This window comes from Ovis aries, chromosome 24 (genome assembly GCF_016772045.2).
Source record: "Ovis aries strain OAR_USU_Benz2616 breed Rambouillet chromosome 24, ARS-UI_Ramb_v3.0, whole genome shotgun sequence".
Lineage (NCBI taxonomy): Eukaryota > Metazoa > Chordata > Mammalia > Artiodactyla > Bovidae > Ovis > Ovis aries.
The window spans coordinates 16,028,378-16,048,124 of NC_056077.1; the positions used below are offsets into that span (position 1 = coordinate 16,028,378).

The 19,747-nt window shown below is 48.0% G+C and overlaps 1 protein-coding gene across 1 annotated transcript in view; it reads left to right on the forward strand.

Annotated features, from left to right (window-relative positions):
* The first annotated feature begins 245 nt into the window (after positions 1 to 245).
* XYLT1 (xylosyltransferase 1) overlaps positions 246 to 19,747 on the forward strand; it is a 349,663-nt gene continuing 330,161 nt past the window's right edge. Inside the window, exon 1 of the mRNA XM_027961195.3 lies at positions 246 to 602. Coding sequence (XP_027816996.2) covers positions 246 to 602 — 357 coding nt within the window. The remainder of the gene's footprint in view (positions 603 to 19,747) is intronic.

A 19,747-nucleotide genomic window follows, 5' to 3' on the forward strand; every position in this document is an offset into this window, starting at 1 on the left:
CCCTCCTCCTGGTGACGTCCGGGTCCCTGCCCGTCTGAAAACTCCGCGCCGCGGCGGTGGAGGCGGCGGCGGCGGCAGCGGCGGCGGCGGCGGCGGAGGAGGAGCAGCGGCGAGCCGAGGCGGCGGCGGCGGCCCGAGCGGGAGCCCAGGCGGCGGCGGCGGCGGCCGCGGGAGCCGCGGGGAGCGCGGGGGCGGCCCGGAGCGCCCCGGGTCCCCGCGCCCCGCTCGCCCGCCGCGCTCCGAAGATGGTGGCGGCGCCGTGCGCCCGGAGGCTGGCCCGGCGCTCGCACTCGGCGCTGCTCGCGGCGCTCACCGTGCTGCTGCTGCAGACGCTGGTCGTGTGGAATTTCAGCAGCCTCGACTCCGGGGCAGGGGAGCGCCGCGGGGGCGCAGCGGCCGGCGGTGCGGAGCAGCCGCCCCCGGCCCCGGCCCCGCGCCGCGAGCGCCGGGACCTGCCCGCCGAGCCGGCTGCAGCCCGAGGAGGAGACGGTGGCGGCGGCGGCGGAGGACGGGGGCCCCCGGCGCGCGCGCGGGGAGGCGGCCCCGGAGCACCCCGCGCGCAGCAGCCGGCCAGCCGAGGGTCACTGGCCGCGCGGGCGCTGGTAAGATGCCCTTTCGGCTCGCGTCCTGGAGGGAGCGATGGAGGGAGGGAAACCGGAGGGCTGGCGGCCGGACCCCACGCTCCCCGCCCCCCAGCCCTTGAACCCCGCTCCTCAGATCGGGACTCCCCAAGCCTGCTGACTCCACATCTCTTTCCCCTGGAAGCCGGGGCTGGGTCCCTGCCCCATCCCTAGTCTGAGGACTGCCCCCTGGGGGTCTGGGGAAGTTATCTCCAGAGGAGGCGCTTTGGGGGGTTACCGGAGCCTGGCTGGGTGCCTGTCCCCGTCACTCTAGCTGGGCGCCCCGACTTGCTCTGTGCTTGTGGGTGTTGTTGCCTCGCCCCGGGTCTAAGCGCCTAGACCGTGCCGGGATCCGCAGCCGCTGTTCCGGCGGTGGTGCTCAGCGCATCTCTGGTTTTTGCCCAGCTGGGTGCACACCACTCAGTCCTCCGTCTGCTGCCTCGTTGTCTTTGCCTGGCCTGAGAGGGGTCTGGGATCAGTGTCCCAGGTCCTCACCCGTGCCCCGGAGTCAAGACTCTGTCTCCAGTGCCCGGTCTTACTTTGAGTCTCCTGTTTTGCGTCCCTGGATGCCTGAGACTCCTTTCTCCCTTGTCCATGTCTAACCTTGCTCTCTCCTGGTGCCCTGTCTCCAGTATCAGGGCATGGCCCCTTCTCCTAGGCGTTTGTGTCCAGCTCTCTGTCTTCGTGTGTGGCTCATTCCTGTCGCCAGCTGTGTATCAGATCACAGCACCTCAACTTAGGCTTCTGTGGGTTTACTTTGCCCTCCTTGGGTGTGAACAATCCAGGCTCTGAAACTGTTCCTTCCGCAGATCTTCTGGGGCCATCTGGGTGTCTTCTACCCTGCCCCCGACCTCTCCTGGGAAGCCTTTTGCACCTTCTTTGGCCCACCTTGCTTAGCCCTCTGAACTCAGAGCACACAGGAGAGGTCAGAGTCCCCAACTTTGAGCCAGGGTCTCGGCACCCTGTGGGCGTGTCTGTCTTCAAGCTTACGGATGTGTCTGTATCTTCGTGATGTGTCTGTATCTTCATCCCTGCCGCTTACCCACGGAGCTTCTCCCAACCCTCGGGGACATTAGACACCAGGGGGTAATTTCAGGCTCTTAGGCACTGAATGCATGTCTCTGTCACCTGTCGCTTTGGGAGCCTTCACTGAAGGCTGCCTTCAGACACAGCATGATACCCTTTGATCTGCCAAACTTTGGAGGCAGAGAGGCAACCTTCTTTGCCAGAGTGCAGTTCTTTGTGTCTGTGGGCTGAGCCAGCCCAAGGCGTGATGCGATGGCATTTCACGTTGCTGGCTGGTCTGTGTGGGTAGCAGGGAGAAGTCTTTTCCTCATTCCGGGGGAGGAGGATGGAGTGAGAGTCCCGGTGGGGAACCAGAATGTTCAGAATGCCTCTTATTTGTAGCAAAGGGTACTCTCAGACACTGCCTTTGAACTCCAGGAGTGGATAGTGATGTGTTTGGGCAGAAATGCAATTAGAAGTTCTTTCTGGAGTCGGAGCCCTACGGGGAGGTGGGGTGAGAGGAGGTTCAGGACAGGCACTGCTAGCCCAGTGTGGGAACATGTAGGATAGCCATGGAAGTGTGGGGCTAACTGTATCCTTTGCATCTGGGGTCCAGATGCACTTCAGGAGGCGCTTTTCCCCATGCACATACCACCTGTTGAAACAAGTAGAGGGAGGGAAGCAAGCCTGGTTGGCTGATTCCTCCCTGGGTCTCTGACATTTGGGGTCCTACATCCACACCTGCTCTCTGGGTGTTCAGTTCTGTGTCCTCCTCTCTCATCCTCCAGCTGGGCGGCGCTGAGGTTAGCAGTTGGGAAGGTAGGAAGGAGCATGCCTCTTTTCCTCTTCTGTTCCTGTTGGGATGCCGGTTCCAGCAGCTGAGGTGCTTTGCTTTTCTGCAACTCTGCTCTCATCTGCAAGTTCAGTGACTGTCCCCCTGCACACACCTCCCAGGGTCTCAGTTCATTCCGATATAGACACACCTGTATTTGTTGTCCCCCTTTTTTCTGTCCTCCCCCCTTGTTTGTGGCTGTCTACCATGCAGTTGTTCACTGCCGTCTCGCCTGGATTTGTACTGGATATTTAGTCTGTTCGTCCGTGTCCTTGCTGTTCCCTTCCCCGATGATGTCTACCCCCGTGCCCTATCAGATCCTGTAATCACAGCGCAGACCTGCAGGGTGGAGCGGGGGGGCCCATCCTCCTGTAGCTGTGCCCACCCAGCCCCTGCCCTTCCACGGAGCTCAAGGAGACCAGAAGGGGGCAGGCTGTTCCCAAAGTCCGGCTTTGCCTGAGCTTAGATTGCAGCCTAGGAGGAAAGGACCAGGCCGTTTGGGCAGGCCGCTGAGGCCCTCAGAACGTGCGGTCTGCTTGCAGACCCCGCGGAGGCTGCTGGTGCATGATGCCTCGGAGGGAGATTGGGGAGTGAGACTTAAAAAAAATCCCCATGACTTTACAGAGCTGGTGAGGCGCATGCTCGGGAGATGATGTTTCAGCTCTGTGCTCTGAAGAGGGTGGGGTGGGCAGTTGTGCTTTTGGGTGCAGAGAGACTCAGCACTGGTGGTGGTGGTGGTGGTGGGTATGTCTCAAAGAGTGTCAAGCCGACACTGTGTTCAGGTTATTTTCTAAACCAGACTTCGCTGCTTCCTTGTGCTCACCTTTCCAGAGCTTCTGCATTTGTACTTTTTCTGTTTGGAGAAGGGCCTGATTGTCATTTTGGTGCATTTTGAGAAGCCAAGAAGAAACACCCAGTTTCTCAAGCAGACAGAGCCAGAGAGCTTGCGGATGGTGGCGAGACGGGCATTTCCCTGAAAGATTTGCAGGCTTTGCCTCTCAGCCTCTCCCAAAGCTCTTACAGATTAGAGTTGTTGGGCGGATGACAGCTGAGTTCCCTGGCTGTGGCACTCTTTCCTTCACCGGGTCTCCAGTACACTCTGGGTTTTACTGTCATCTCAGAATGTAAGAAACAGATGGGCTCACTTATAAAGGGAGGGAAAACGTCGAGGGCAGTGTCAGAAAGATCACACTACAGGTTCTGAATCAATTTGGGGGAGAATGAAAGAAGCTGTGTGTTAATGTAATGAATGTTTATTTTCTTTCCCCTTGCCTCCAGTGATCCTCTGAAGTCCTCACATTATTGCTTGAGTCCTTAGATAAACTACTACTCAGTAAGTTTCATTTAAGAAACCTACTTTTTTATTGTCCTGACACACACACACACACACACAGGCACACACACGTCCATACACTTAAAGTAGAATGGTCTTTCTGTGTTGTCTGACCCCTTTGAAATGTTGATTTTTCGGCAGAAATTCCTCATACTTCACATTACTCAGATAACTCAGGACTTTTTCAGACATTGGCAGTGACTTTGAAAAATTGGTTCACTATATCCAGATCGCCTCTGGTTCCAACAGCCTCAGAGGCGTAGCTTTTCTTTCTATCCAAATGTTTTGAGACCAGGGAGAACAGAGGGCAGTTTATTGATGGTTCGTTTTTCTCACTCTCTCAATGGAGTTTTCTTTTGCTTGAGCAGTGCATTACACTTTGTATACAGAAATATGCATCACTGAACAATATTTATCTTGATGCAAATGCTGCCATCTGCTTAATCATATCCTGAAAAATGTTAAATAAAATAGACAAATAAAGGTAGAAATTATTATATGCACATATATGTAATATTTACACTCACTTTCCTTCCAGTCTTTTTACACTTTAGGCATTCTCTCTAGTTCATCAACCCTTTTTATTTTAACCTTCCAGAAGGCTGAGTGACAGATGCTTGCTGTTTTGCAAATAGGAAGCCAAACTGTAAGTTCCTTTTTGCTGGGGATTGTCCAACTTTGATCCATCCTGTTAATAGAAAAGGAAATTATTTTGATCTCGAGCAGATATCTGACATCGTTGTGTATGTGTGTGTGTGTGTGTGTGTGTGTATTTCCCCAGAAACAACATATCCTTAAGCAAGTGTCTGTCCTCCCACCCAGAGCTATTTATGATCAATGGGGCCATAAATCTACATGCAAAAAGAGGAAAATGCACGGTGCCGTCATAATTGGACTGCCTGGTCTCTAGCTTGGTCAACACCGCCCTAAGACTTGTCACTTATGATAAATCCTCCATTTTTTTCATTTGCATCTCCCACTTCTATTGCTTGCAATCCCTATCTACCAGAACCAAAGAGAAAATGCTTTGAGGAAAATCAAAAAGTAAATACAAACTCAACCTCATAAAACCCAAGCTCAAAGGAAGGGCTGTGGGAGCAGGCGAAAAGTCACAGGAAACCTGTGCCAGGCCCTGGTACGAGAGACAGAAAGGCGTTGGTTGCTAAGTCGTGTCTGACTCTTTGTGACCCCATGGACTGTAGCCTGCCAGACTTCTCTGTCCTTGGGATTCTCCAGGTAAGAATACTGGAGTGGGCTGCCATTCCCTTCTCCACGGGATCTTCCCGACCCAGGGACTGAACCCAGGTCTCCAGCATTGCAGGCAGATTCTTTCCCATTTGAGCCACAGGGAGGGATACTCAGGGGACAAAGGCCTCTGTTAATTACCCTTGGGTCCACTCCTGCCAGGTTCAGATCCTGGCTTGGTTCTGGGCCATCCCTGGGATCTTGGGCAAGTTATTCTAACTTCATTCCTCTGAAAATCGGGGCCATCTCATGGGGTTATGTGAGGATGAAATGTAATAAGACGTGTGAGCCAGTTTGTGCCTGGCACATAATAAATGCTCAAATGTGAGCCATTATTCTTAAAAAGAAACTCTTCATATGTTTGAAAATAAGCAAATTTTTGCAATTACTCATTTTTCCAAGCCAAGTAGGGTTTGAGTGTAATCCAAGGCAGTAGAATGCGTCCAACTCCTCTGTGTGTCAGCCTTGGAGCAGGATGGAATGTGGGAGAGAGAGGAGTACTAACATTTATGGAGTGACAACTGTATGCCAGGCGCCCTTTAGGTGTTTCACATACATGATGTTGTTAATTGCTCAGACACGCACAGTAATTCAGGATGAAAGAAAGGGTTGCATACAAAATTGAGGCTATGGTCTCCTGGCTAGAAATCACCAGTTTTCTGGGTACAGTCTTCAACAGTATGTGAACGGAGAGCTTCCAGATGTTCAAGCTGGATTTAGAAAAGGCAGAGGAACCAGAGGTCAAATTGCCAACATCCATTGGATCATAGAAAAAGCAAGAGAGTTCCAGAAAAACATCTACTTCTACTTTATTGACTACGCCAAAGCGTTTGACAGTGTGGATCACAACAAACTGTTGAAAATTCTGAAAGAGATGGGAATACCAGACCACCTGACCTGCCTCCTGAGAAACCTGTATGCAGGTCAAGAAGCTATAGTTAGAACCAGACATGGAACAACAGACTGGTTCCAAATTGGGAAAGGAGGACGTCAAGGCTATATATTGTCACCCTGCTAATTTAACTTATATGCAGAGTACATCATGCAAAATGCCAGGCTGGATGAAGCACTAACTGGAATCAAGATTGCTGGGAGAAATATCAGTAACCTTAGATATGCAGATGACACCACCCTTATGGCAGAAAGTGAAGAAGAACTAAAGAGCCTCTTGATGAAAGGGAAAGAAGAAAGTAAAAGAGTTGGCTTAAAGCTCAACATTCAGAAAACTAAGATCGTGGCATATGGTCCCATCACTTCATGCCAACTACATGGGGAAACAATGGAAATAGTGAGAGACTTTATTTTCTTGGGCTCTGAAATCACTGCAGATGGTGACTGCACCCGTGAAATTAAAAGACACTTGCTCATTGGAAGAAAAGCTATGACCAACCTAGGCAGCATATTAAGAAGCAGAGACATTACTTTGCCAACAAAAGTCTGTCTAGTCAAAGCTATGGTTTTCCAGTAGTCACGTTTGTGTGTGAGAGTTGGACTAAAAGAAAAGCTGAGTGCTGAAGAATTGGTGCTTTTGAACTGTGGTGTTGGAGAAGACTCTTGAGAGGCCCTTGGACTGCAAGGAGATCCAACTAGTCAATCCTAAAGGAAATCAGTTCTGAATATTCATTGGAAGGACTGATGCTGAAGCTGAAACTCCAATACTTTGGCCATTTGATGTGAAGAACTGACTCAGAAGAGATCCTGATGCAGGGAAAGATTGAAGGCAGGAGGAGAAGGGGACGACAGAGGATGAGATGGTTGGATGGCATCACCAACATGCTGGTCGTGAGTTTGAGCAAGCTCCAGGTGTTGGTGATTGACAGGGAAGCCTGGCATGCTGCAGTCCATGGGGTTGCAAAGAGTCAGACACAACTGAGCTACTGAACTGAACTGGGTACCAGTTACATGGTGGGGATATGAGGGCTCTGCAGGTGTTATCTCACTGTCTCAATGAATCATCTCAACTCTGTGGGATAGAACTGTTACTGTCCCTCAGTTCAGTTCAGTCGCTCAGTTGTGTCTGACTCTTTGCGACCCCTACTTGATAGGAAAGATGGGGCTCAGAGTGGAAAAGCAGCTTGCTCGCTAAGATTGTGCTGAGGAGCAGCGGAACTGGAATCCAGACCTAGGACTGCCTCTCACTCAATGTCCAGATTTCAGAGTGCCTTGTCTGTAGAGGTCTTTGAAAAACCCTATATGCAGCTGGGTCATTGCTGAAAACCTTCATGTCACCTTCCTTACTTGTTGCAGATTCATAAAAATGTGCCAGCCCTAGAAAACGAGGAGATACGCAGCTTTTCTTGAATCAGGCCCCTGAATAATGAGATCAGGTAGAAGGGCTTCCCTGGTGGCTCAGACAGTAAAGAATCTGCCTGCAGAGCAGGAGGCTGAGGTTCGATCCCTGGGTCAGGGAGATCCCCTGGAGAAGGGAATGGCAACTCACTCCAGTATTCTTGCCTGGGAAATCCCATGGCCAGAGGAACATGGTGAGCTACAGTCCATGGGGTGGCAAAGAATGGGACACAGCTGGGTGACTGCCACTTTCACTTTCAGGAGGGTAATCATAATAATAGCAGTGATGCTTCTGTAGCAGTTACGGCTTACCAGCAATTGTTTTAGTCCTCATGTATTTTATTTCTTCAAGGAAGGTACTATTACGTTTCAACAGCCAACAGTCATGATACTTAATAGAACCAGGCCCTGTTTGAGGTGTTTCACAAATATTAGCTCATTTAAACCTCACACTACAGTGAGGAAACTGTGAGATGTGGGGAGCTTAAAACAGTTTTCCCAAGGGTCACAGTACCAATGGCAGAGCTGGGATTTGAACCCCGGCAGTCTGTACTCTCAATCATTCTCTTCCACAGCCTCCCTCTTCTAAGCATCTTGTGAAGGTCCCCAACCTTGGAACCGCAGACTTCATTTAAGGAGGCACATAGGTAATTGATGCGGTCGCAATTTGCCCAGTCCCAAGGACAGGCTTTTATGGTCCAGAAAAAGAAGGTATTACCTGTTAGTGAAATATGCATCGTGCACACTAGGGAATAACTGAACCTGAACTGCTGGAAGTGGAGTTGGTGGAAGAAGGTGTTTTGAATTCAGCTCCCCCTGCCCGGGGAGGAGGGGAAGAGGGCGCTACACAGGCTTCCTTGGCCAGAGGGACAGCCTTTCATTCGTGGTCAGAGGGCCTCCTGCCGCTCTGCTCACCCATGACTTGCCCCCAGGAGCCTGGATGAAGCTGGAGGTGTCACCAGGAACACGCAGTCTGACTGTCTTTTGGGCACTTCCTTCCTTCCGCGGGCAACAGGAACTGTCCGTTTGCCCGCAGATACTGATCGAGTTCTGTCATTCTGATCCCTGGGGTTAGGGTTGCCCCTTCCCCCATCGAAAGCCAGCGCCTTGACGAAGGTGGCAGGGACAGGGCAGGTGTGTGTGTATATGTGTGTGTGTGTGTGTGTGTGTGTGTGTGTGTGTGTGTGTGTGTGTCCCTTAACCCCGTCAGTGCTATCGTGAATAGGGAGCTGGTGTGATTACTATCAGAGTCCAGGAGTCCAGACACCCGGCCTGATGGGCAAGGAGCAGGACCCTACAGGCATCTCCAGCCTTTGGGGAAGGGGGAAATCTCCCCCTCCAGGGGCCTCTGAGGGCAACAAAATGGATTTGTTCTGTCTCAGCCCTGGTTTGTCCCAGGCAGGTGACTGCTGGCTTATCTGAGCGTCTAATCCAGGCTGATGTGTCCAGGGATGTTAATGACAAGCGTTTCTCCCCCCAGGGGATCCTTTGCTGTAATCCTTGGCCACGTATCACGTGGTTTAAGCCCAAACAAGTTGAGCTCATGGGGTAGAAAAATTAATGCAGATGTCCCCTACCCAAGGGGTACAGACATCGTAACTGTGATCCTGATGACGAGGAGGACTTCTGTTTATTGAATGTTTGCCTTGCTCTTGACGCTGTGGAGATACTGAGAAGACATGATCTTATTGAATCCCTGTCCTGCAAGTTATGGACTACTAGTCTCATCTCTGTTTCATCCCTGATTACAAATAAGGAAAGCAAAGCAACGAGTTGTATGAAAGTTAAAGAGCTGAGAGGCAGCCAGACTAGGAATTGAAGGTTGGTGGTGACTCCAAAGGTTGAGTTCCTTTGTTCCAAAGGTCTCTACCCAGTTCAGAGTCAGTAAGTCCCTTGTTCTTCACACCTGCCCTCTCTCACTTCTCTCCTATCCCTATTTGCATGCATGCATGCGCGCATCCATCGACAAGCCCACCCTTCCACCCACCCTCCGCTCCAACAATGCCCAGCACCACGACTGCCTTTGTGAAATAGGGCAGTTGTGCCCCTGCCCTCCCGGAGGGCCAGTCCAGCTGGCGAGGGTTGGGACCACGGCCTGTCAACAGAGAGGTTCCCCTCTGGTCCTAGCCCAGTTCACTGTACAGTGGCTTCTTTTGGACACAAGAGAAAGGTGTCCTCCATTAGATGGGAGCCAGGAATAGTGTGTTTCAGGAGCCTGAAAGCCCTCAAGTCTCCTAATACCCGCCCCAAAACTGCCAGACTTGAGGCTGGCCTGTCCCATCTGTGGAGTTTAAGCTCATTTTCTTCTGGTTGAACAGGGAGCCCAGAGATGAATGCAGAGGTAAGGTTTGTGGGGAGTGCAGGTTGCTGCAAGTTGCAGGGCCTGGGAGGCGTGTCATGCAGTGTTAGGACAGAGGGTCAGTGTGTCATGCACACGTCCCTTCGCCTCTCTGGGGCAGGGTTTCCTTGTCTATGATGCAGGGACTTTCCTAGCTGGAAAGGCCTGCTGATAGGGCACCGCCTCCCGGCTCGTGGTCCCTGCTCCCACCGTCCCCGATGTAGCCTCACCACGAGGGATGCTTGCAAGATGGGCCCTCATGCTTGTAGCCCGTGGGTAGGTTTTATTTAACCCCCACTGTCTTAAAATAAAAAATGCACCAAAGTGTAAGGGTTAGGATAGAGGACGATGCGGTCGTTTGGAATGCCTTAAAAAGTCGAGATCTGACAGCCCAGGGCCACATTCTTTCCTGTTGTTCACTGGCCAAGTCGGAAGGGGCTTCCTGGGATCCTCCAGGTTCCTGAGACACCCCCCACCCAAGATCTCTTCCTTCACCTGTGACACCTGACTCGGCCCTTTTGGCTGAGAAGTTTGCAGCCTCTGCCTGGAAGATGTCTGTGTTCACTGTGCCGAGCTAAAAATAAGTGTCTGTGGTTCTTTTCAGTGATCCCCATGTGGTTTATTCATAGCTCTTCATCTCGACTGCGTTTACCTTCCCCTGTGTGATGGAGGTTTCCTTCCTTCTCTCCCTGCCGTTAGTGTACTCCCAGAATATGCAAATTCTTATGCGCGTTAGGCATTAAGACATGGTGAAAGAAGTGTCCGCCACAGGAATAGAGCCATGCATTCTACCGTTTGGTCAGCCGGCTTCCCTTTTGCCGGGGGTGTAGGTCATGCCCTGTTTTGAATCATCTGCCTTCCCTTCTCTGTGCTCCTCACCGCCTTGTGCCCTCCTCCCCCAACAACACGTGTTGGGATGTTGTGAGTTGTCAGAGAGCTGGCCTGGGGGCTGGACGAGGGGGTAGAAGAGTGTAATATTCTGGAGCGTCTTAGCTCAAGTGCCGACTCTGTCAAGGGGCAAACCCTGACTTTCACCTCTTTGTGTCTTTTTTGGCATTTCTGCCAGATGATGCTAATAAACCCTGCCCTTCCCTAGACTGGGTTTTGAGGATGCGATTTGATAAATAGATGAGAAAGTGTATTGAGGCTCAGAAACCCTGCATGAATGTAAGGCGGTGCTCCTGTCTTCAGCCTTGAACAGAAGAACGTTGTGAGCAGTCAGACTAGTTGGCTATCACTGTGTAATCCCTGGTGGAGCAAGAGAGAATGAGTGAGTAAAATCCATCAGAGGTTTCCCTTCTGTCCATTAATTCAACAGGTAGTGCTTGGCGCCTGCTGTGTGCACTCTACAAAGTATGAGGGGAGAGTGAGCTGTGCCTGCTCTCATGGGGTTTACGGTCTAGAGGCAGAATGACCCCCAAACACACGCATCTTTAAAAATATCAAGTTGTTCCAAATACAGTGGCTTACAGTTCGAGTGCTGAGAGAAGATAAGAGGCCATGTGTGAAGATTTATTCACGATGCAGTTGATTCATTTTAATTAGTTTCACATGAGGACTTATTTTGGATGGATATCTTTTGCTACAATAGCTCTAGACTGACCCCAGGAATCCCAAATGTAGTATGCACGTGGATTCTGATTCATGTATGATTGAAGGTGCTTTGTGGGCACACAGTCTCTATTATAGTAGCTTTTAATAAAGAGTTTGTATTCATAGGTGTGCAAAGTTTATTTCCTAACTTTTGCCTATATTTTTAAATGTTTTTTAACCAAAATATATATACACAAAAGTACACATTATTCTAAATGTACAGCTTGATGAATTTTCATGTAGTGAATACACTCAGTAACCTTCACCAGTTAAAGCAGAGATATCACTTCGCCGACAAAGGTTCATCTAGTCAAAACTGGTTTTTCCAGTAGTCATGTATGGATGTGAGAGTTGGACTGTAAAGAAGGCTGAGCGCCAAAGAACTGATGCTTTTGAACTGTGGTGCTGGGAAAGACTCTTTACAGTCCCTTGGACAGCAGGGAGATCCAACCAGTCAGTCCTAAAGGAAATCAACCCTGAATATTCACTGGAAGGACCAAGGCTGAAACTGAAGCTCCAATACCTTGGCCATCTAATGCAAAGAGCCAACTCATTGGAAAAGACCCTGATGCTGGGAAAGATAGAAGGCAGGAGAAGGGGACGACAGAGGATGAGATGGTTGGATGGCAACCATCACCAACTCAATGGACATGAGTTTGAGCAAGCTCTGGGAGGTGGTGATGGACAGGGAAGCCTGGAGTGCTACAGTCCATGGGATGACACAGAGTCAGACACGACTAAGGGATAGAACAACAATAACAACAACAACAGCCCCCACCCAGACCAAGAAACAGGGCACCTGTGACCTCCCAGATGCACTCAGCCCTTGCTTCTTGGTGAGGGTTTTTGACACTTGACATGGCTGTATATATCTTTAAATGTATATTAGGGAAAATAGGGAACTAGAGCCAGTCAAGCCTTGGTCATGTCAGGGCCCTTACTGCCTAGCATGCAGGTCAAGTGACATTTAAGTAAAAATGTTGGCTGACATGTTGAAAATACCTAAATTATAGTACCTAAGCATATTGTGCTAATGCTAATCCTGACCCCAATTTAGAGGTATGATTGATGGGGGCGATGGAATGACTAAGGTTTGGTAAACATTGGCTTAACCAGTTTGAAGATACCCCGCACTTCTGGTAAACAGCTGTGTTGTTTTGTTCTCAAGTCCAAGTGGAGAGGATTTAAGCTAGATGTCACGAGGAACTGTGCTCTGGGTCTGTTCCGGTGGACGTCCCTGTTGTGGGCCCTCTCTGATGTTCTGGGTCGCTGTCTGCAGCGCTCCTGTAGTTATGGAACATCCCAGGCCTGTCTTCTGGACTCAAGTCTGGACCCTTCCTGGTGTCTCTTGGCTTCGCGCTGGGCCTCTGCTTCACACTGACTCTTTGTACTCTGGTCCCCTGTGTGTTGGACATGAATTAGGCATGATGAATGGGTCCCCAATCGGGCCCATAATGAGTACATTAACTTAGCCCTGAACCAAGACTCTGTCTTCAGAACCAGGATAACAGAACCGCAGCACTAGAACAGCAATTCAAAAGGGCAATGGAGACAACTAATCATTTTATAAAGAGCAAGAGAGGAAGCAATAAAGAGAGAGCCCAAGGACAGCATGGTAATTTCCCAAAGTCTTAGCACTCAACCAGACTCAACGTTAATAAAATAAACAAATGTTTTTGGTAATGGAGAGCTAATGTATACATTATTTAAGGGGAGTATTAAAACCAGATTAGATAGATCAAGTCATACAGTGGTTACCTCATTAAGCCTCCTTTCTTTGGGGATCTGGAAAACTTGTCTCTTTTCCTTCTTTCCTTGTGAAGTGGTGCTTTATTAATTAGAAATGTAATGGGACATCTTTTTTTTTTTTCTTTCTTCCCAGACTGGTGGCTGTTTTCTATTTATTTTTTAATGTAGGGCCATGCTTTGCAGATGTTCTCTTTGAAATAAAAGCCTATTCATTGTCTCTCTTCCTCTCTCTCTTTTATCCCCAGCTCGGAAGGGGCAGCTGTTAGGAAAGGCACAAACAGAGAGCCCTGTTTGCTTGTCATCAGGCTATAGAGGATTCCATTCCCCCATGTAAAATACTCCCCTTACCTGCTTTTTCTCGTCGTCCTGCTGAAGAATAGTTTTCAAATTGCTATATCTGATTCCCTCTTGTTTAGAAGAAGAGGTGATGACAGAGGACAGGGTGGAGATGACCTCAGGGTGGCTCTTATGAAATAAAAGCTGGCCTGTTTGCAAATGGGCATGGATGATTATTAACTCCTCTTAGGACAAGTGGTGACTGCTGTTTGACTTTCTTTTAGAGTGAAAAAAAAAAAGATCATGGGGCACAAACAAATGCTTTATTAGAGCGAGCAGGTGGTAGAAACCCCAACAAAAGTGGCTGCTGGAAAAAACAGGTGAAGAGAGCCAGGGCCTATGCTTTGGATCTGAGTTACAGGTGGAATAACAGAAGCAGCATAGAGCTGGCTTTCCTCTTTTTGCTTTCTCTTTTTTTTTTAAGTTAAATTACTCTCCATCGTTTTAAAATCAGTGATTTCAAATAGACATCTGATTTGAAGTTGCTATTAAAATTTTTGAAATTCTGGCCTTTCTTCCCGAAGAGATAATAATTTTAGGGGGCAGGGGAGTGGGGTTACCCTGCTTTCCATTTTGCCACGGCTCCCACCAGTCTACCTGACTTACGTGTGTTTCTTGCAGGACCGCTGTTAGCATTTGTTTATTACTCTCAAAATACTACTACTACTACTATTATCTATTAAATACTATGTGCGAGGCACTGTGCTAAACAGCATGTCATGAATTATCTCATCTAATCATTCCAACAGCCTTTCGATATTATCCCCATTCACAGATGAGGAAACTGAGGCACAGAACTGCTCAGAGTCGTAGACAGTAGACTTGGAATCTTAACTCAGGCAGTGTAGCTGGGAAGCCTGTGTATCAGATCACATGCTTGAACTGCACAAAATGTTTTAAGAAAGCAGTTCTGGCGAGGAATTCTTCACTATACCTCTGCAAAAAGGTGGCACTGTTTACCCATTGCGTGAATGGAACCGCTGAGACCCATCAAGTTCAAACCATGATGTAAAATGCAGATCGTGACTCACTGTCTCTAAAGAGAGCACGGGCATTAAAATGACCGTGGACTTGAGCACTGGTGAAGCTGGCAGTCTGGCCGTGGTAGAAGGACCCCTGCCAGGGTCCCCGCCATCCTCTCACGCAGAGCAGGGTGGGGTAGTGGCCTCTACCCTGTATCCTTGTGGCAGCGAGGTAGCACCTACAGGGTAACATTTTGATAAGTTGCTGAGCTGTATTAAAATAATAATTACAGCAATAATTACAAGCATGGATTTTGGTGAGACTCAGCTGCTGACCGCGAGGGAAAATAATTAACTGCGTATTCTCTCAGAAGCACATGGAAGCCAGGCCTGGCCTTTTTCCTTTGTGTGGGTCCAGTGCGGGGTCTTTTGCAGGTTGAAGGCCACTTGTTTTGCCAGATGCTATTTACATTCACAGTATGGATGGCAGATCTCCACACTAGGAGGAGCTGGTCATCGGGCTAGCATCATAGCTTCCCATAGATACAGACAAAAGTGACCTGACGGGGATCCATGGGCGCACCATCCTTTAACTCATGAAATGCACCTCACCCTGGAAGCAAATGCAGAAACAGCTAGAGGGAAAGTGATCTAAGTCTGCTTTTAATAAATGTTTTTAAATACTCAAGCATTGGCCACTATCTGACCATGGTGATAGATGTGTAGCTAATTTAACTGGATGGCTGTGGGTCTCTTTAAATGTCTGGTTTTGAAGCTGGTTAAAAGGTCCTGCCTTGATTTTAACAACTTGCTAAATTTCGCTTAAAATAGAACATACGTACAGAAAAGGGCAGAAATTGTGAATGTACAGCTCAACCAAGGGCCCACATTTGAGTAACAAGGACTCCGATCAGAGCCCAGAGCGTTACGGCTCCCTCCTCCCCAGGATCCTTCTTATTTCCACTTCTAATCCCTATGTCTCCAAAGGTAACCTTTGTCATGACTTCTGACCCCATAAGTTATTTTTGCTTCTTTTTAGAAATAGAATCACGTGGTCTGCACTCCCTTTTGCCTGGTTTGTTTTACTGAACATCATTTGTGATTACATTTTATGAGATCACATCAGTGGTTGGCAGACTATAGCCCATAGGCCAAATGCAGCCCGTTTGTTGTCTGTTTTCATAGGCTTATGAGCTAAGAATGGATTTCACATTTTGAAATTCGTGGGGGAAAAAAATCAAAAGAAAGATACTTTGTGATATGAGAAAAGCACTGAAATTTAAATGTCAGTGTGTATCAATAAAGCTTTATTGGAACCTGATCATGTCCATTTATTACATACCAACTCTGGCTGCTTTTGCCCCCTAAAATGGCAGAGTTGAATAGACTAAACAAAGGCCAGAAGATTTACTATCTGGCATTTTACAAAAAAGTTTCTGACTCTCTATCTGCATTGTTTTGCTGCTGCTAAGTCGCTTCAGTCGTGTCCGACTCTCTGTGTGACCCCATAGATGGCAGCCCACTAGGCTCTCCCGTCCCTGGGATTCTCCAGGCAAGAGCACTCGAGTGGGTTGCCATTTCCTGCTCCTTTGCATGAAAGTGAAAAGTGAAAGGGAGGACACTGAGTCGTGTCCAACTCTTAGCGACTCCGTGGACTGCAGCCTACCAGGCTCCTCCGTCCATGGGATTTGCCAGGCAAGAGTACTGGAGTGGGGTGCCATTGCCTTCTCCGCGGCATTGTTTTATGTATTTGTAATTGTCTGTTTACATGGCTCTATAATATCTCATTGTGGAGCATACCACAATTTGCATATCTGTTCTGTTTATTGGGAAGATCCCAGTTTTTGGTCATTACAAAGAGCACTGCTACGTACATTCTTGGGCAGGCCTTTAGGTAAAAAAAAAAAAAAAGATGTTTCATAAGCATTTCTATGGGTATTTATGTAGGAGAGGAATTGATTTACCTGCTCTTCATTATTTGTTTGTTTGTTTTTTTAATGGGTTGACTTGACAAGTGTATTTAAAATTGGAAGTCTTACTTTCCCTACTAGGGAGTAAGGCTCGGTGATATTTTCATGTATGGAAGCTCTGAAACCAGGCTTACTTTAAAAAAGGTAATTAGTCTTGCAAAATTGAGCATCCATAGAGCCGCAATTCATTAGTGGATTACTGTTCTTCCACCTCAGTACCTTCAAGGATATTGGGAACATGCCTGATGTTAACTGCTTTAGTTGGTTCTGGGAATGGTACCATCATTGAATTTCTTATACCGAAGCCGTATTGTCCAAAGGCTGCTTATCTTTATGCAGCAAAACAGGTCTGCCAGAATTAGGAGAGTTTTTCTGATGTCACTTTCTGCTTTGATTGACTTCTGTTTATCTCTGGCTGTTCTGGTTTTCTTGCTGGGCAGTAGATGAATACAGCTCTGCGTCCCCAATAAGATCTCTAGCCTTCAGTAGCATATGTCATTTTGCATTGAAACAGCGAGCTGAAATGTCCCTTCAGGGACTGCAGACGTTGTATGTGGCCACAGCAATGGAGTTCAGAGATTCCCCCTAAGGAGCTGCCTTGCTGTGCATTGTCAGTATCGTTTAGCAGCGTCAGTCCTGCGTCAGTACCTGCACCGCTGGTCCTTTTCCATTTGCTGTCCTACTTTTGTAGGCAGAGGCCCTGACAGAGTGGAGAGAACAATGTCAGGATTCCCTGGGATCCACTTGTCTTTCAGGTTTGCTTGGCACTGGCTGACAGATGGCTTAATACTCTTTCTGGGGCTCCTCAAAAAGTCGTAGCAGCTTCCTTTTTCAGACCAGCCCACTTTACAGGGGGTAAAGTCTTGTTTGTTTTAATCTTGCCTTCTGTTTGTGCCTTGTGCAATTAACAGAATTCAGAAATGTCACCAGAGAAGATGTCACCAGAGAAGGTGCTCAGAGGATGTTTTAGTATTTCTTTTGGAAGACAGCTGGTTCTGTGGTGAAGGAGTTAGTGGAATTGAAATGCAGTCTCAGCTAAAATGTAATGGTACAGCTGGCTCAGTCTCAGACAGCCTCAGTGTTAGTCTTTAAAATGGGTTTGTAGAGCGGTGCCATTACAGGTAAAGTTCCTAGGTGTTGAATTTCTAGATAGGAGAACTTTAATCTTTAGATTCTGATAGATTTTCCGCCTCCTTAATAGTTTGTTTACTTTCTTTCTTTGGATTACTTTTGAAAAGATAAGCTTTTTTGGTAAGTATTCTATGAAACTGTTTACAAAGGTATATGTGTGTTTGTGTTCTAGGAGAAGCCTTTTCTTTCTAAAGATTCTTTTCTAGATGTTCTATGATGCCTTAATTAAAATGGATAATTTGTCTCAAAAGAAATGTAATAGATTTCAAAAGTAGAAATCATCCAGGCTTGACTTATAAAACAATAAGACATATTAAAAATTAGCCTTCTAAAAGGCTATCACTTAGAAAATTTAAACAAAACAACAAAACTCTTCTATATAACTCTTTAAGGAGAAATCAAACTTGGAATTTTAGATTCTAGGGTGATGGATGAAAATGAGAATACTTCATATCAAAACCTGTGGGGTGAGGCTAAAACTGTGCCCAGAGGAAAATTAATAGCCTATTATAAAAGCACTTTATTTATTTTTAATATAAATTTATTTATTTTAATTGGAGGCTAGTTACTTTACAATATTGTACTGGATTTCGACGTTAAATGCAAGAGATGAAAATGATGGTTTCCAGTTTTTATTTAAAAATCATCATTGAGAACCTGAAAGAATATAGGAAAGGGGCTAAATAGAAATAAAAACAGGCATTCATGAAACAGGACCCAAACATGGTAGCGTTTTTCTACAAGATCCTCTAGCTAGGAAGCACAGAATATTGATCTCGTTCCTCTTAGGGTTAGAACCTGTGAATGGGCTGAGTGTTCCTAACTCACATTGTCTGCTCTGTGCTTCTGTTCTGGCTGCTGAGTAAAGGAAGCGGTGGGTAGCAGAAGTCTCTGAAGTTCCGTGTTATTTGGGCGGGGTGGGTTAGGGGAAGTTATCGCTTAGCCGGCCCACATCAAGGCAGAGCCAGCCTTCTGCACTGTGTTCCTATTGACCAACTTCCTCTTGCCTTTAAGAGTAAGAAGGCTGGCAAGGCGTTTTGTTGTTTTGTAGAATACGCCGACACTCCTGCAGGTTCCCGGAGAGCTTTGCCCCCAGGTCTGATGCCGTCCTGGTCTTGTAAAGCCAGCATTCTTCTTGTCCTGCGGTTACTGTTGAGGTTGGGTGGGGCCTGGGGAATGGAACCTGGGGAGCCAGGCAAGAGGCTTCTGTCTGGCTACTTTCTGGGAGGAATGGGAGACCAACCTTGTGGGCTGGGCTTCCGTTTTGATATCTTCCAGGCAGCATCCATTGATGGTCTACTGTGTATCATGTGCTACCCATTTTATGTACCTTATCTCGCATATAATGATCATGTGTCTAGATTTCCCCAGGGTAGTCACAGGCCCTGAATCATTCATTCATTAGCAGTATTACCAGGCACGTGCTGACACATGCTGGGAGCAGTGGGCAAAACAGGGTCCCAGCCCCCCTGGAGTTCACTCCTGGAAGCAGGGACAGTGAGTGATGGAAGAGTCATCAGGGCAGGCTTCCCTGGCAAGATGACATTTAGAGTGAAATAAATAGAAGGTGGTCAGGCAGGGATTGGGGGAAGACGGGGACAGAGTGAGCTTCACGAGCAAGGGCATAAACAGCAGGAAGAGGGCCTGCAGGGGCTTCGGGGCCACTGTGCTGCGCTCTCTGATGTAAGGTTCCTCTTAGCCTTGTCAGTGTATCCATCAGCCCCATTGTCCTGAAACCTCAAAACTGTTGACTGGTTTAGACATGTGATTTGGAAGTGGTCCTTGAACAGAAGAAGGCTGAGTGCCAAAGAATTGATGCTTTCAAGTTGTGGTGCTGGAGAAGACTCTTGCGAGTCCCTTGGGCTGCAAGGAGATCAGACTAGTCAGTCCTTAAGGAAATCAATCCTAAGTATTCATTGGAAGGGCTGAGGCTGAAGCTGAAACTCCAGTACTTTGGCCACCTGATGCGAAGAGCCAACTCATTGGAAAGGACCCTGAAGCTGGGAAAGATTGAGGGCAGGAAGAGAAGGGGGTGACAGAGGAGGCGATGGTTGGATGGCATCACTGGCCCAATGGACATGAGTTTGAGCAAGCTCTGGGAGAGGGTGAAGGACAAGGAAACCTGGCATGCTGCAGTCCATGGGGTCGTGAAGAGGTGGACACAACTTAGCCATTGAATAACAACAACTCGAACAGATCGAAAGGTTTACTGTTGGTTGTCCAAAACCATGCTGGCTCTGATGGTCTTTTCAGCGCTTCTCTGCCTTTCTAGCCACTCTGTCTCCAAGAGGAGATGTTCCTGCCTTCTCAGGGCCCTCTCATATTCCCACCTGCCCCTCTGGAA